Source organism: Leucoraja erinacea, chromosome 1 (assembly GCF_028641065.1).
Source record: "Leucoraja erinacea ecotype New England chromosome 1, Leri_hhj_1, whole genome shotgun sequence".
NCBI classification, from domain to species: Eukaryota; Metazoa; Chordata; class Chondrichthyes; order Rajiformes; family Rajidae; genus Leucoraja; species Leucoraja erinaceus.
Genome location: NC_073377.1, coordinates 61229660 through 61247992, shown reverse-complemented (window position 1 = coordinate 61247992; position 18333 = coordinate 61229660). Strand labels below are relative to the sequence as shown.

The 18333-nt window shown below is 44.3% G+C and overlaps 1 protein-coding gene across 1 annotated transcript in view; it reads left to right on the top strand.

The window, feature by feature from the left end:
* tusc3 (tumor suppressor candidate 3) overlaps positions 1–18333 on the top strand; it is a 390927-nt gene that overhangs the window by 165899 nt on the left and 206695 nt on the right. Inside the window, exon 6 of the mRNA XM_055635574.1 lies at positions 4713–4802. Within this exon, the coding sequence (XP_055491549.1) occupies positions 4713–4802 (90 nt within the window). The remainder of the gene's footprint in view (positions 1–4712; positions 4803–18333) is intronic.

Sequence of the window (18333 nt, the reverse complement as noted above, 5' to 3'; positions counted from 1 at the left end):
GGAAAGCCTCGACCGAAGTGTGAGCTGCATTTACCGACCAAAGATCCTAAAGGATCTTTGCTACCGACCCTTTGCTACACACACACACACACACACACACACACACACACACACACACACACACACACACACACACACACACACACACACACACACACACACACACACACACACACACACACACACACACACACACACACACACACAAACACATCGCGAAGGTGGGGACCAGGGACAGCGGAGGAGCGCTGTCTGCGCGATGAAGAGGAAGGTAAACGGCTGCCACAGAGCACGGTAAGTCCTTTAGAGAGCGCGGGAGGGAAGGGGAAAGATGGGAGAAAAGGACAGAGAAGTGGAGATAAGGGGGTGGAAGTGGGGAGAAGGGGAGAGACTCCGGTAGGCGGCGTGACTCTCGTCAGCAGCGGCCTCTGCAGCCCGTCTGCGTTTTTATTATTTTTTGTCTATGTTTTTATGTAGTTTTTGTTATTTTTTGTTTGGGGTATGTGTGTGTGGGGGGGGGGGGGGGGGGGGGGGGGAGGGAGTGGGTAACTTTTAAATCTCTCCCTGCATGGGAGACCCGACCTTTTCTTTGTCGGGTCTCCGTTGTCGGTGGGGCTGCAACGAGGAGCGGCCTCCAACAGGAAGACCGGGGGCTCTGGTGCCGACTACTCACCTCACCGTCGCAGAGCTGGCCGAGTCCAGAGCGGGTGGAGCGCTGCTGTGGCCCGACCTCCGGAGATTCGGAGGCTGCAACTGCGGGTCTGGCGGACGGCGACACCGGGAGCCCGCGGGTCCCTAGAGGGAGACCGCTTTTCAGGGCTCCCGCAACGGCGACTTCGCCCGCCCGAGTTGCGGGGTTGAAGAGCTCCTGGAGCGGGGCCTTACAGCACCGCCCCGCGCGGCTTGGAATGGCTGCGGGACTCTGCGAGCGCACGCCGGGGGCTCTAACATCAAGAACCCGGTGTGCGACCTTGCATCACCCGGCACGGCTTTAATGGCCGCGGGACAATCGCCATCGCCAGCTGGGGGCTTTGACTTTGACTCTGACATCGGGGGGGGGGGGGGGGGGGGGAGTGCAGTGGAGAGATAAGTTTTTTTGGCCTTCAATCACAGCAATGTGATGGATGTTTATGTTAATTATGTTGTGTCTTGGGTCTATTTGTTTGTAATGTATGGCTGCAGAAACGGCATTTCGTTTGGACCTCAAGGGGTCCAAATGACAAATAAATTGTATCTTGTATCTTGTATCTTGTATCTTGTATCTTGTAGAAGGGGAGAGAAGAGGAGAGAAGGGGAGAGAAGGGGGGGAGAAGGAGTGGAGACAGTTTTAAGAAGTTTAATAAAGTTAGTGGGCATTTTAACTTCTGGTGGGTCCTTCTCGGTCGTGAAACTCCAATGATCCAATCAAAATGGCTGGTCAGTGAAGGAGATTGCCTTTCATTGCTCGTAAGTAAATAGCAACCCCATTCCACTGGCTTTGACCAAACTGCAACCTATTTTTAGTCGAGGCCGGTTTTGGTTTTGTTGAAATAATCGAAGGAACATAGAAGAAGCCTCGACCACGCGGAAACCATCATTTGGGAGAGTAACCAAAACCTCCGGGAACCTCATGGATCCCTTGGGTGGGGCGCAAGATGACCAGAAATTTCTGTTCAGGTTTCCTAAGTGGGGCAGGGGCATAAGAGTGGCAACGCAAGTAGATAGAATAGTAAATAAGGCATAATGGTATATTATGGTAATGCCTTCATTGGACAAGTTATTGAATATATATTTCAGAAAGACATGTTGCATGTTAGGAATATTGTGGACAGTTCTGGTCACCTCATTGCAGGAAGCTTTGGAGAGGGTGCAGAAGAGGTTTAACAGAATGCTACCTGGATTAGCGGGTATTAGTTTTTAAGGAGAAGTTGGCCAGACTTTTGAGAGGCTTAGATAGGGTAAACAGTCAGAATATTTTCTCCAGGGTGGAACTGTCAAAGACTAGAAGTTTAGTGGAGATATTTTTTAAAGTAGAGTGGTAAGGTATGTTTTTTACACAGAGAGAGGTGGGTGCTTGGTATGTGTCTCCAAGGGTGGTGGTGGAAGGTGATAAAATAGTGGAATTCAAGTGACATTTACACAGGCAATGGATATGCGGGGAATGGAGGGATATGGATTACATGCAAGCAACAGATATTAACTCGGCCTCGTGTTCAGCACAGATACTGTAGGCCAAAGGGCCTGTTTCTTTCCAGTATGGTTCAACGTTCTACGTTCATTTTTTCTCTAAATTTACCACAATACGTCCACATTTGTCTGAAGTGAGGGCATTAACACGTAATAAATAATTGGTTATAAATTGGCTATTTCTGCAATTACAGTACTTCTTAAATATGGAATTTGGACATGCATCCCAAAGTTGCTCCCAAAAGGAGATGTGGACCAAATCATGTCAGATCCGCATTGCCTCCCGCAATACTCAACTGACCATTTTTTCTCCTGAATTAAATGGCTGAACTAGGCCAATACACCCCATTAACTGTCAAAAGCTTTTAAACTATTCTGAAATGACTCCGATAGAAACTTGAAAACTATTGAAATATTCAAATAATTAAGCAGGATGTAAAATATTTGAAATGTGCATAATATATGTGTATAATCACTGTATATATTATTAAATGAGTCTGACATTCTAACACAAGTCCACCCTTGTATAAAGTTTTGAATCTTCAGGGAGGCACTGCTGCACTGTTGTCTTCAATGGACCTTTTTGCTAGGCTGTACTTGTCAGAGATTTCCTCAGGCACAAATGGCTGATAGCTGACAGTTCCCTTTGGAACTGGTAGCTATCAGTCAACGAGATCCAGATCAATCTTTTTTTCAATTTAACTTACTTTCTATGGCCCTTCTGTGCACAGGTTCTCATTTTTTTCACAACTGATTTGCATGTGCAGTTTCAGTAGATTACCCCTGTTGCTCTTTCAATTGAGAAAGTGTGAATTTTAGATTGAGAAAACGTTCCCATTGATTTTAACTGCTCATGGATACAGTTTGCAATGAATGGGTATGGTCAAAACCAATTCTGTACAAGTACTGGTTGAGCTTTAATCTTTATTTTCCATGAGGTTAGACACAAAAGTGATCAACATTTGGGACAGGCCCTTGACTCATGATAGGACAGCATTCTCATCCCATGATTTAGCCTAGTAAATCATATTCGGACTGCCTCCAATGTTAATATCTCCTTTTGTAAATAAGTGAATAAGTGAATCAAAAATTCATATTACTCCAGTTGTGGCCTAATCAGTATGCTGCGAAACAAGGCTTCCTATTATTATCTCCAACCTTCTTGAAACGTCATTCCAGCCTGAAATAGATTGTCTATATTTGTTCCAGTTTTGATAGGTCAGGGACCAGAATGTGACACTGTTCACTCCCTATAGCTACTGTCAGAAGTATAATATAGATAATGTGAGGTTATCCACTTTGGCGGCAAAAACAAGGGGGAAGATTATTATCTCAATGGGGTTTGGTTAGAAAAGGGGGAGGTGCAGCAAGACCTGGGTGTCCTTGTACACCGGTCACTGAAAGTTGGCTTACAGGTACAGCAGGCAGTGAAGAAAGCTAACGGAATGTTGGCCTTCATAACATGAGGATTTCAGTATAGAAGTAAAGAGGTTCTTCTACAGTTGTATAGGGCTCTGGTGAGACCACATCTGGAGTATTGTGTACAGTTTCGGTCTCCCAATTTGAGGAAGGACATCCTTGTGATTGAGGCAGTGCAGCGTAGGTTCACAAGATTGATCCCTGGGATGGCGGGACTGCCATATGAGGAAGATTGAAAAGACTAGGCTTGTATTCACCGGAGTTTAGAAGGATGAGGGGGAATCTTATAGAAACATAAAATTATTAAAGGACTGGACAAGCTAGATGCAGGAAAAATGTTCCCAATGTTGGGCGAGTCCAGAATCAGGGGGTCGCAGTCTTAGAATAAAGGGGAGGTCATTAGAATAAAGACTGAGGTGAGAAAAAATGTTTTCACTGTTTTCAAATGAATTTTGTGGAATTCCCTGCCACAGAGGACAGTGGAGGACAAGTCACTGGATGGATATAAGATAGAGTTAGATAGAGCTCTAGGGGCTAGTGAAGTCAAGGGATATGGGGAGAAGGCAGGCACGGGTTATTGACAGGGGACGATCAACCATGATCACAATGAATGGCGGTGCTGGCTCGAAGGGACGAATGGCCTCCTCCTGTACCTATTTTCTATGTTTCTATGTTTCGGTGTTTCCAACATTTTCTGCTTTTAATAACCTATGGTGTCTCAGTTAATGGAAAATTGTTCCGTGGTGCGTTTTTACAAAAGTGTATTAGCGATGCACAATAATGATATTCCCATCTGTTAGGAAACAGTTTCCTACGATTAAATTTATCTCTTGCCTGCTCCAAAATCCATAAAATTGACAGACTACACTGACTTGCTTTGTCGTCTCTACTCATGCATTTACATCTTTGTCTTCAGCAAGGAACACTGTTTTTGTCATCTCTTTGAATGGCAGCCAATTTGTCTCCTTACGGGTTGATTGTTTATTTAAATTGGGGGTCTTCATTGTAAAACTCGGTCAGGCCAGTTTCTTATTCTACTGAAGAAAATGTTTGTTGTGCCAGATTTATGGGATGTAACTGAATATAATAAAAAGGTTTTAAATATGGGCATTCTTATTTTTTTATAGTGTGTGGTATTTGCCATGACATCTGGACAAATGTGGAATCACATTCGAGGCCCACCTTATGCCCATAAAAACCCACAGAATGGACAAGTGGTAAGTGCTTTACAATTGAAAAATTACATGTAGATTCAAACAGAAACTTTATTGGCTTTACATTTTGGAATTATGGAATGCCTGGTAACGTTTACCTGCTTTTCATTGGATAAGGGTTATAAACTGGTCGCATTGAGCATTTCAGTTGTAAAAAAATATTGAATTATTTCGTTTATTTTATGAAAAGAGTACTCAAGGATTGATATGATACTCTCACCACATTTAAGGGGTTTCTGGAAAAGCACATAAATTGTCTATGTGGAGAAGGTCATGGACCAATTGCTTGTAAATTGACTTAGAATTAAGACCTAAAGAGCCCCCACAGTATGACTGAAAGATTCTACAACCCAATTAGTATCTCAAGAGATGGCTTTAGAAATAATGTATGCATCCATTATTTTCTTTCAAAATTTCACAGATTTTAGAATGGTTGCCATTGATTAGGGGGTAGGAAATGTAATTCCACTATTTAAGAAGAGGAGAGAAAATGATGAACACAGATACATTAGATTGACATCAAGGTACTTAATAATAGAGGGTCAGGCAGCATCTCTGGGGAGAAGGAATGGGTGACGTTTCAAGTCGAGACCCTTCTTCAGACTGATGTCAGGAGAGTGGGTGGGACAAAGATAGATTGTAGTCAGAGACAGTAAGACTAGTGGGAGAATTGGGAAGGAGGAGGGGATAGAGAGGGAAAGCAAGGGCTATCTGAAGTTAGAGAAGTCAATGTTCATACCGCCGGGGTGTAAATTATGATGCAAGGGACCGAACAACCTATTTATATTTCTTGTGTTCTCAATCACTTCCAACAATCTGATAAGCAAAGCTTTTGACAGGGGAATTTATTCTTCTCTGCGTTGTGTGTCTAAACCTTGTCAATATACACGTACACGTGTTGAGACATTTTAGTACACCAATAAAGTTTAAAGTGTTTGCAGTTGTGTTACTGTACATTTATGTTCTGACTGTAATGTTTTACAGTTTAATGCCATTATGTCTGCAATGCATCAAAATGGAAGAACAGTAATCCTCTGCAGATTGGAATCAGGCTAAATAATTAGTCTTATGTGTACATATATTAGAATGATTAATAGATTAAGCTTGAGTTTTATGAAATGGATTTGATTGCTAGAATAACTTGTTTAAACTGATCCTGGTTCTTATCAATGTCAATAAATGTAGACAGCTTCAACAGAAGTAACTATTGAGATTTTGTTTTTAATGTTGCAGATATGATAACTTAATTTTATTAGCTATTTTCAACTAGCATCATGTTATTTTTTGTCATTGATGTTATGAAGCTATTTTCCCCAAAGGAAGCCATTGTGTTGTCTTATCAAGTTTTCATTATATATGTTAATAATGAGGCTGAGGGATTATTATATTTCAATTTACTGCATTTACTAGCTATTTATTCCAACAAGCAAGCAGTTTGGTGGTGAAATTCTATCAATTCTATCAATCAATCATTAAGTTCCAGACAAGGCTCATGCTAATCATTCTCATAAACACCCTTTATTCATTCCTTCCTCATGTGTTTCTCTAGCTTCCCTTAAATAGATTCCCAAATGGATAGAGAATTGGCTTCATGGAAAGACACAGAGGATGATGGTGGAAAGTTGTTTTTCAGAATGCAGGCCTTTCTATGGTGGTGTGCCTCAGAGATCGGTGCTAGGCCCATAGCTTTTGTGGGTTATATCAATGATGTGGATTAGAATGTACTAAGTATGATTAGTAAGTTTGAAGATGACACTAAAGTGGGTGGTATCCTCTATAACGAAGATGGTTATCAAAATGTTTATCAGGATCATGATCAGCTGGACAAGTGAACTGAGGGATCGTTAATGGGGGTTAATTCAGATAAGTGTGAGGTGTTGCATTTTGAGAAATCAAGTCAAGGTAGGACCTTCTATAACTTTGAATTTGTCAACTGTTCTCGTTACTTCTTCTAAAGGCCCTCAATGAATATTTCTCCTCTTTTTACTGAGATAGATATAAAGACACGATAAGGGATAAGAAATTTGTACATGGGAGATTGTGTCTCATGCATTTAATTGAATATTTTAAAGAAATAACCATGAAGGTTGATGAAGGGACTGTAGATATAGTCTACATAGACATCAGTAAGGCCTTTGTTAAGGTTGCACATGATGGGCTGCTCTGTAAGCTTATAATCTAATGAAATTAACATTGAATTCCTCATTTTCAAGTAATACCTGCCTACCTTCCCTCTTCCTCTGCCCCCATCCAAGTGTGCACACATTTCTCCTACCATCTCCCAACATTTACATTACTGTGCTCCTTTCACCTCCTCTGTACGCTCATCTCCCATTCTCGAGTTCCATGTTTTCCCTTTTATCATCCCTTCCTCCTGTCCCCTTCCCTGAATATCCTTCCCTCTGTCTTTACATTTCACTCCTACTTTCCTCTCTAACATTCTTTTGTTTCCTTTTTAACTCTAGCTTTTCGCACTTACACCACCCATCTGCCAATCATTCCTCCCCACCTGCCAATCATTCCTATCCACCACATTTGCCCCATCACTTTTTTCCAGCTTTCTGCCCCCTATTCCTGAAGAAGAGTCCAGACCCAAAACCCATTCCTTCCACAGATACCGCCTGACCTACTGTTCTTCCAGTCTTTCGTCTATTGCTCAAGATTCCAACATCCTCAGTTTCTTGTTGTTTTTTAGTTGACATATGACCTTTCCAGATTTTGCTAGCTAAGCGCCATGGAGAAGCTGAGCTGAATAGTTAGCTTTGGTACAGGGATTGGTGGTTGGCATGGATTTGGTGGGCCGAAGGATGCATTTCTGTGCTGAATCTCTAAAGTCTAAAGCTTGGCCGTGAAGTGCCTATTGTTCTATTTAATTTTCCTTGAGGCATAGTCAACCTTCCAATCAAAGAAATGCCTTGTGTGTTCAGTAAACTAGCCTCTGGATCTGTGATCCATTTTCGCCACACCAACAGATATTTTCTGGTAAAGAACCAAAGAGTTTGTTCATAGCTGCAAACTGTAATGGACCGGTGGTAATCCAAATGCAGTGGACACTTTGTGGCTCATGTTGATCGGGAATTGTCATTATTTGTGAAGTGTTGTCTGCAGAAGCAGTTATTTGTGCAAAGCCCTTGAGATCTTTGAATGTTTTTGTTTTGAAATGAAAAATGATGAAATGATTGAAATGAAATGAAATGATTCAATTTATTGTCATTGTCAGTGTACAGTACAGAGACAACGAAATGCATTTTTAGCATCTCCCTTTTCGCGGTGTGCCTGCCGCCGTAACATTCCATTAAGGCAAAGGTGGGTGAAGTGTCTTGCCCAAGGCAACGACAGTATGCACTCCAAGCGGGATTTGAACCGGCTACCTTCCGGTCGCCATCCGAACTCTTAGCCCATTGTGCTATCTGTCGTCCCGTTTTGGCAAAATGTCTGTGTTTTGGGTGAAAACTGATGGCGATTACAGACCAAGTAAGGTGTTGTCAACACAATGATCAAGTACCTGTGATGTTGCCATACATAGAGATATCCTTGCAGTCTTTCGTTTGGACGATAGCATAATCTAAAAGAGATTTTGTACATATTTTTCTGGCAAGTTGTTGAATGTGACATGATTGCATCAAGTATTTTCCTTCTCCCCTCTACCAGTCATGCCTCACCAGAATATTGTGTTTATTTCCTGACCCTTGAATTTAAATCACTTGGGGGCATTAGTTTGTTTCTCTTGGAATATTTTTTAGATTTAACTGAAAGTATTCCTTAGAAGTCTCCAGTTCTTCTGGAGTTGAACACTGATCACTGAAATGTGTTAGTCGCATGTTAGATCTGAAGGACACAAGGCTAACTTATTCATGACAGTGTATTCCACACCAAGAAGACGGTGTTTATTTTCTGGTTTGCACTATTATTGTTTTTCACACTATTATTGTTTATGCACTATAATAGTAAGATTAAACTAGAACTTACCAGTTTGATCTTGATTTTATGAGGAGTTACGATGAGCGATTACGTGAAGAAGGGCCGTCCGTCTGCGTGCGCGTCAATCTTCAAAGCAGCGGTGTTAAATCACAGATAAAAAGAAGACCTGAGAATAGTAAGATTGTGAAAAAACTAGAACTTCCATATGACCTTGATAGTATGAGGGTGGGAGTGGTGGGCACGTAATCGCTCATCGTAACTCCTCATAAAATCAAGATCAAACTTTAAACTGGTAAGTTCTCGTTTAATCTGACTATTTTACTTCGGAGTCACGTGAGTGACCACGCGAAGATTTCAAAGCTCTGTGATTTTACGCCAGTTACGAATCCAGGCGTCACACACTGAATGGATTGACCATGGATGCGTGTAATCATTAAAACATTCAGACATTACGTAGTTAAGTAAAGACACCGATGCTTTAAATGAAAGAAAAGTTTTTAGAATAGTTACCCCTCCCTACCTTGGGGGGAAACTAAGGGACAGAACATAAAATGGTACGTGCAAACACCCCCAGTCCGGTTATGGGTTTGTTATAAAACCGGTGGACCTTTATTTCATTCGTCCATCCTGCAGCCACTAGGATGTCGTCAAGGGGCACGTCCATAGCTCTTTCTGCCGACGTAGATGCGGCCCTGGTGGAGTGAGATTTAACCATATAAATGTTTACTCCTGCTACCGCCATTACCTCTTTTGACCATCTGGAGATGGTTTGAGTTGACACCTTCTGGTGTGTTTTTTTATGGCTGATGAGGACCGATTGTTCTGAGCCTCTGAGGTTCTCCGTAACTCTCAGATAGTGGTGTTAGTATGTTACCACACACACAGCCGTTGGTCCTCTGGATATGCCAAGAACTGGATCTCGATCCCTGGCATTCCTGGCCTGCTCTGTTTTTATCAGGTTCCTGATTATGAATGTTAATGTTGTTCATATTGGTGGTCATGTAGTCCAACCGTAGCTTTTGCAGTGTCTGGACTCTTTGTCAGCATACCACCTTCAGGGTTAGTTATAGGCGGTCCCCACTGTCAAAGTAGGGTTAGTACCACGCTCACATCCCATGTGTCTGTGTACCTTGGCCTTGGAGGTCTTAAATTGTAAATTCCCTTCATGAATTTTGTTGTAAAGAGGTGCGTTCCTATCGACCCGTGCCCTGCTTCCGGCATCAGATAGGAGGAGAATGCGCCTCTGGCACTATAGATTGCACTATAACTTTGTTTATAGTTATAGTACAGAGTTGATAGGAACTCCGAGACATCCGTTATCCAAACTGTGTTGTATTTGTTCGGACAGTCCTATGCCTTGAAATGGCCTCCTCAGAATCTGCAAACCAACAAGTTAATACGTTCATGTAGTAGATGATTACTCCCTGTAACTGGGTTCACTAGGAGGTCCCTGCTCTTGGGTACAGCCATAACTGGCTGGACTATAATTCCCAACATTTTTGGGGACCAGGCTTGAGTAGGCCAATCTGGCACGACCAATATGCCTGTGGCCTAGTCTTGCTTGATTTTGGTCAAGCATCGGTTTGTGAGACAAATTGACGGAAAGCATACATAAACATTCCTCCCCAATTGAGGGTGAAAGCATCCACTGCCTTTGCTCCGTGATCCAGCTCGCAGGACATATATCTGGGTAACTGATGGTTTAGTCTAGATGCAAATGGATCAACATCTGGTATGCCAAATCATGTAGTTATTTCGTTAAATACTGTTTGATTCAACATCCATTCTGTGTTGTTATTAAACATTCGTGATCCAGCCTCTGTCACCGTGTTATATCTACCTCGTAGATTACCCAAATATTCCTCTCGATGCACCAGTGCCAAATGAGGTTCGACAATCTGTCGTAAGATACAGATTTTACACCACCCTTGTTAATGGATATATGCCACCGCAGTGGTGTTATCAATCTGAATTTGAACAAGCACCGGTTGCATGTCGCTACAGAGAAGCCTTAGTCCATAATGTGCCCCCAACAATTCTGGGTAATTGATTCCATGTGTTGGGGAATTACAGACTCCTGCCCCCACAGCTCTAGACTGTGTTGGTGCTCCCCATCCTTAGCCGCTTGCATAGGTCTGAAGAAACCCCCGATGGCTTTCGAGCAAAATTTCCTTTCAGCTGTCTCCCATTCGTTATCCACCATAGTTATTCAACAATGGCCTCTGCTGGCAATCCATAGTTTGCCAATTTGGCCTGCATGGAATCTGAGTGTTCGTTCCTTTGCTCGCTGTAAATTCTGGTAATGCAAAGGCCCGTGACGTACTGCTGGGAATGCAGCTACTATTTGCTAATTACACTCGCTGTTTGCCTGATAGATGGCTAGTATTTGACTATCAGGTCATAGCAGGCTTGATTAAATATTGTCATTTGCCCCTAGGCAAAGTCACCAACATATTTACTGTTTTTGATAGTAAATTCTAGGTAATCAATTACCCTTGTGGGTGTCAATTTTGATTTAACTGGATGGATGAGGTAACCAATTCTTTCAAACAGGGTTTTGGTTAGCTTTGACTGATGCTTCTGCCAATTCCTGGTTACTCCAAAATAAAAAATGTCCTCCAAATATGCCATTACTATGTGGTTTTGAGACCTTTGCAGTCCCAGAATTGGTTTCCATAGTTTAGTTAATAGTCTAGGAGCTGATGTCAACCCATTTGGCAGAGCCATGCCATCCAGTTAAACTTCAAATATCTCCAGTTATTAGTGAATAGACACTGAATAGTATGCATCTTTGAGGTTGATGCATGCCATGTGACCATCTTATAGGAAGCTCCTATAAAACAGTTGTTAGACCGTAACAAAAATTGCTGTTTCTGAAAGTCTGTACTGCACAAATGAGTTAAACCTGGATGAAGTGACATCCTCCATCTGTCATCTGTCCTGGAAGGCAATCCTGCCCAAAATACTGGGCCTGCCTTGAAGACAACTGCGGTCCGAGTTCCAAGTTTGCTTGGAACCTATGTATTCAAGAAGGAACTGCAGATGCTGGAAGATCGAAGGTACACAAAAATGCTGGAGAAACTCAGCGGGTGCAGCAGCATCTATGGAGCGAAGGAAATAGGCGACGTTTTGGGCCAAAACCCTTCTTCAGTCTGAAGAAGGGTTTTGGCCCGAAATGTCGCCTATTTCCTTCGCTCCATAGATGCTGCTGCACCCGCTGAGTTTCTCCAGCATTTTTGTGTACCTTGGCACCTATGTATGTTGTGCAGTAAAAATAATCACATGTTATTATCTGTTTTTTAAAAGCAGATCTGAAATTCATGTTGTTGTCATTTTGAACAAAAACACATGAGTAAAATTACCAACATGTAACTGGTCCACAATCCCTTGTTTCAGTAAATCCAGACCCACCTACCTCCATGGCTACCGGTGGTCTTGTGGTAAGCCCAAAGGCCCCTGATGCGGGTTCCTTTTCTCTCCTTGATTGGGAGTAGGACTGGAAGGGAGTGTGGATTCCATGTTTCTCCTGACCTCTGCTTGGGTCTTGGTCTAAAAACCTCATCATACTGAGCCTGCATTGTAGGACATTTCTTGCCATAATTCTGAGTCTGCCTTGAAAGACGACTCTGATCATATTTCCGTGCCCAGCTTTCAAGCTACCACCGGCTTCAGTGAACCGCTACACCCCTATGGAGGTGTGGGGTGTGTTGTCGCCTACTGATGATGTTTTGCTTGTCGTTGGTAATTTGATTGGTCCGACAGCTTTTGCATCCTTCTTCCGATCTTACCTGAAGAGAGGATTTGGCGGCTGGTTTCTCCAAAGTCACCCTGATAGCGCTGTTCCCTTGCCGGCATTTGTGCGGATATTCTGCCAACTGCTGTCTCTTGAGGCCATATGAATGTGCTTCAGTATGTTCATACTTTAATTCGAGATCAGTTACCTACTGATCACTCACACTCCCCTCCACTGAGAGTGAGATTTGTAGGCAGCCTTGAAAACAGGTGCTGCCGCAGGCCCTTGAGGATACCTGCGCTGACATGGCCCCTCCAGCGGGCCTAAATGAGATTCTTGCTTTGGGTCAGACTGAAACTGACCGTGAATGCTCCTCTGCTCAGAGCAGGAGACATTTGCTAGATCTCTATCCAGGGAAGCACCCAGTGGAACCTGGATGATTGCAGTACTTCTTTCCTTTTGTGCTTATTATTCATTTTATGTAAAGCACTTAGGTGTCAATGCAAGTTAACTTAAACAGTGCTAGATAAGTAAAAGTTATTTGCGTACTTCCTTTCTCTGCTTGTCCCTGGAAAGGCTCCCCCCCTCCCCTCCCCCCCCCCCCTGCTTTTGTACTTTGATTCAGAGTGGTTTCTTCCATATGTACTTCCCCCTCCAATGGGGAAGACATTGGGCTGCCCCATGTGTGAGGCTCCCAGTACTGCCTCCTGTAGGCCCGTGTTGACACAGCTCCCTCCTTTAGAGCAGGCCATTGTTTGAGCAACTTCTCCAAAAGGTTGCTCCATGTGGGAGAATCGTCCTCAGACGCTCTCCGTTGAGGGAGGGTATCCCTTTTCCCCCCGGACTCATCCGAGTCAACGGGTTTGTTTGACATGCGGGTGGTTTTACGTACTGCAGGACCACCAATGGAGCTCCTCCTCCTGCAACAAGTCTCCTGCCGGTTCTGATGCCGGCGCTATGTCGGGAACACGACCATCGCCCGCTACTGGGAATGCTGCGGTCTTCGGCAGCTGACTTCCCTGTGGACCGTCTCCTCGACATCTGGGCCCTGAAACTACAAAAAGCTTCAAGCCCGAAAGAACGCAGGTAAGTAATTCAACTTTCCTTACCTGTCCATCCCGACGGACTGGGAGGACACAGTGCCTCTGCCAGTCCGTCGCGCGCATTGCGTTCAGACGTAATGAAGCGCATGCAAACGGACGGCCCTTCTTCACGTAGTCACTCACGTGACTCCGAAATAAAATTGTTTATTGCACTATTGTTGTTTATTGATTTGTTTGTATTTTTATCAAAATAGTAGACAAAGGGGCCTGTCCCCTCAATGCGCAGTTGCCGGGGGGGGGGGGGGGGGCGCGGGGGGCGGACTGCGGCGTCACACACACACACTAACCACTCCCCCCACCCGATACACTCTAACCACCCCCCCCCCCCCCCACACACACACTAACCACCCCCTCCCACACACACACACTAACCGCCCCCCTTGATATTATATTAATATTATTAATTGGCTACTTTTACCCCAGAGAGGGGGGAAGAGGGGGTGTATCAGGGGGGATGGAGAGGTGGTGGAGAGGAGAGGGGGGAGGAGGAGGTGGGAGGGTGGGGGGGGAGGAGGAGAGGGGGGGGAAGGGGAGAGAGGTGGAGGGGGGAAGGAGGTGGAGGGGGAGGGAGGTGGAGAGTGGGGGGGGGAGGGGAGGAGAGGGATGGGGAGGGAGGGGAGGACAGTGGGAGAGGGGGAGTGGAGGGAGAAAGAAGGGGGGGAGAGGAGGGGAGAGAGAGGGAGAAGGTGGGCTTGCACTCGGCGGGCTTCGGGGCTTTGCGGGACCTCTGAAGCCCTCGGAAGCCTGATCAAATTACTGCGTGTTCAGCGGCTTCAATCCAGAGCCCGGGGAGGGAGGGAGGGCGGCTGGGCTGTGGGTGGGGCGCTGCGGCCGGCCAGCCGAGTACGAGTTGACTGCAAGTCCGGGGGGGGTGGGTTAAACGTAACTCGCAGCGTGTGCAAAATCAGTGGGCAGCAGGCTGCGCTTTGAAAACTGTGCACAGCTGGCCGCGAGGAGCAGGGCCATTGTGACGTCATCAGCTCGTTAGCTTTAAAAAATATCTCAGATTTGTGAACAACTTAAATAAAAAACGTAAGAAATAATGTATCAAATTTTCAGTTGAAGCGATTTTTGAAATCATGATGTAAATCTCTATCGGAATATGTAAAAGTTTCACCGTTAGCATGTCGTGTTTTCGAGGAGATGTGAATCACAGGCAAACAAACAAGCACAAATAAATACATCCACATCCAAGATGTTTTATAATAAGAGATATATTGAGTTTTTTGTTGTTTATGACAAAGTTCATGAGATCATGTGATAGGAGTAGAATTAGACCATTCGGCCCATTAACTCTACGCCATTCAATCATGGTTGATCTATCTCTCCCTCCTAACACCATTCTCCTGCCATCTTCCCATAAACTCTGAAACCGGTACTAATCAAAAAGTTATTTTTTACAGAGTTTTATAGAGTAATATGTTTACATACCTGTTGTGCTGTTGCAAGTAAGAATTTTATTGTTCTGTTTCGGGATACATGACAAAAAAACTCTCTGGACTCTTGATTCCCTTTTCCCTTCTGTAGATCAGCGTCACTCATGCTATGAGTCATATTATGGCTCCGCCCACAGGTTCAATACAAAGCCCTTTTCGCTTTCTCTCTGTCTTGAGCTGCATGTTAAGATGAGGTTACCTCTGCTGAATTGCTAATTAAAGACTTTGGATCCTAATCACGTTGTGTGAGTTATGTCAATCAAATATGATGTCAGAAAACTCGGACTCACTCCTTTCCTAATTCCATGTCATTTATTTTTTTATTTATTTTGTCCAGTATATGTTTTTCCATGGCCTCTGCTCTCACAAAACCAGAGCCTTTGGTGTTTGATGAAGATCTTGCTGAGCAATGGCGTATATTTGAAGAAGATTTCACCATTGATATACACGCGGCGCACCGGGCTGCAGCTCCAGATGTTCATGCCTTTATTCTCCTTAACCTAGCGGGCACAGAGGCTGCTCAGCGTGCCAGAAGATTTCATCATGAACCAGCTAGATTTGATCTGGCTGGTATCCAGATTGCTCCCGCTGAGTCCATCCGGGACCCCGACTGCCTGCTAAACAAATTTTGCCGGTTATGTGAGTTACGTACTAATCTAGTAATGGAGCAACATATTTTTTTGCGAAGCCAAGGACATGGCGAATCTGTTGAAACACACGTTAGTGCTTTGAAACACTTTGCCAGTAGATGTGCCTTCGGAGATTTATGTGACAGCCTAGTTCGTGACTGACTGGTTTATGGAATTCTCAATGATAAAGTACGGGATGAGTTATTGCGCGATCGCTCTGGGGACTGCTGAAAATCGCTGTTGCATTGCTGAAATGGCTGATGCTCATGCTAAAATCTTGGGACATGACCCCTACTCTGCCCACGATGTTAATGTTGCCAAAAACTTTATCAAGCTTCTCGCCAATTTCCTCAAGTGCCCGACAGGTCTACCGTTAAACTAATTAACAATTGTTCGAATTGTGGAGGTTCGCATGTTGCTGTCCGTGACCGTTGCCCGGCTTATGGAAAGCTTTGTCACTTCTGTGAAAAACGCAACCATTTTTTCCGATAGTGCCGCTCGCGTAGCACCAGAGGTCAAACAAGACAATTTGTCAATCCATTCGACCATGGAAAAATGGACTCTGAGTGTTATCAAACGGCTCCCACGGACATGCTGTTTGCTAATGAGGATCTTGATATGGATGTACATTCCCTGTCTGACTTGCCTCATAAACATCAAGATCCCAAGTTTGCTTTGCTCGTTAATGGCAAGTGCTTTTTTCTGAAAATCGACACAGGTGCACGGTGTAATGTGCTCTCCTTATCTGAATTGTAGAAAATACAAAAAACAGACACTATCAATCCTATGGATGCCACCCTTCTTCCATTTGCAGGAGGTGTAGTGCACCCTATCGGTCAAGTCAAGTTACGATGCTGTCTTGACTCGCGTATCCAGAGCCTGAGTTTCCATATTGTTCGTGAAAATGTGCTATCCCTGCTGGGTGTTAAGGCTTGTAACGACCTGGGACTGGTCACTTTCAGTGCATCTGTTTGTCATCTGACTATAACTTGCGACTTTAATCAACAAATCAACAAGCTGTGCAGGCTGCCTGTCAAGTATACAATTACAATTAACCCCAAAGTACTTCCAGTTGTCCGTCCGGCACACAGGATTCCCCATGCTATGCGGGACCGTGTTCAAAGTGAACTCGACAGAATGGTGTCTCTGGGTGTGACCCCTCTGGTGCCCCTGTCGCTGACCCCTCTGATTGGGTCTCGACCATGGTCATAGCAACAAAGACGAACATGGATGAAATACGGATTTGCATCAATTCCCAAGGATTTAAACACAGCCATTGTGACCACATTATCCCATGTGCAAAGTGGACGAGATTGCAGCGCAGCTGGCTGAAGTAACTGTATTCACAGTACTAGATCCCAAGAGTTCATCCTGGCAGATTCCTCTGGAATGCAACTCTTCCAATTTGACTACCTTCAGCACACCCTTCGGGCGATACAGATTCCTTTGCATGCCTTTTGGCATAAGTTCTGCTAGTGAAGGATTTCAACGGGCTATTGTTTGCAGGTTACCCATGCTCCATTGTAGTAGATTATATCCTCATTGCTGGACTAACTATCCAAGAACACTATGTGAATTTAAAAAAGGTCCTGGACCGCGCAAATGCAATCAACCTCAAGTTAAACCTTCAAAAGTGCAAATTCAGAGTAAGTGAGGTGAACTACGTAGGCCATCCGTTCACGAAAAGCGGCCTGAAAACTGATCTGGCAAAAGCCATTGCTATCAACGAGTTACCAACACCCACAGACGTGCTCAGTCTGCAGAGATTCCTTGGCATGGTAAACTACCTGAGTAAATTTATTCCGAACTTCAGTGAAATATCAGCCCCACTGCACCAGCTTACCCACAAAGATACTGTTTGGGCCTGGCACGAGCAACAGCAGAGGGCGTTTGACACTCTTAAGCAGCAAATGTGTTGTGCCCCTTCTCTCACTTATTTTGATCAAAAACGATCGGTCACACTGACTTGTGACCCTTCACAACACGGACTAGACTTCAAGATGACGGTCGCGACAGCAAGCCTGTCGCCTATGCTTCGCGCACCATGACTGACACAGAACAACGCTACGCCCAAATTGCAAAGGAACAGCTTGCAGTCGTTTTCGCCTGCAAGAAATTTAATGGCTTTATCTTTGGACAAACAGTCACGATTGAAACTGACCACCAACCCCTGGTTTGCATCTTTAACAAACCGATACATGCCTCTCCAGCACGCCTCTCCAACAGGATGTTGCTTCAACTTCAAAAGTATGACATTCTCACCTACAAATGTGGTAAGGATATGCATCTGGCTGATACTCTCTTGCGTGCTCCCTGAAAGACCTGTGAGGGTCCGCCCTCAGCGGATGACGACTTTGTGATAATGACTGTGTCTTTTATTCCCTCGTCCTGAATGGAGGACCTAGTTGCCCACACTGCTGCTGAGAGTGCCTGACGGTCACTGGCCTCCGTCATTAAGTGCGTCTGGCCTGACAAGCAATATAATGTATTGTATTCCAGTTCGACCTTTCTTTTCCATCCATGATGAACTAGTACTACTATAGATGGTATTATCGTAAAAGGCCACAAGGCTGCAGCGAGTGCTTCATTACACAGCAAGTATTTTAACGCTATCCATGCAGGGCACCCAGGCACTGAAGCACCTGTCCTACGAGCAAAAAACATGTTTTGCTGGCCTGGTATGGCTGAATACATTCTCGAGAATGTGGCATC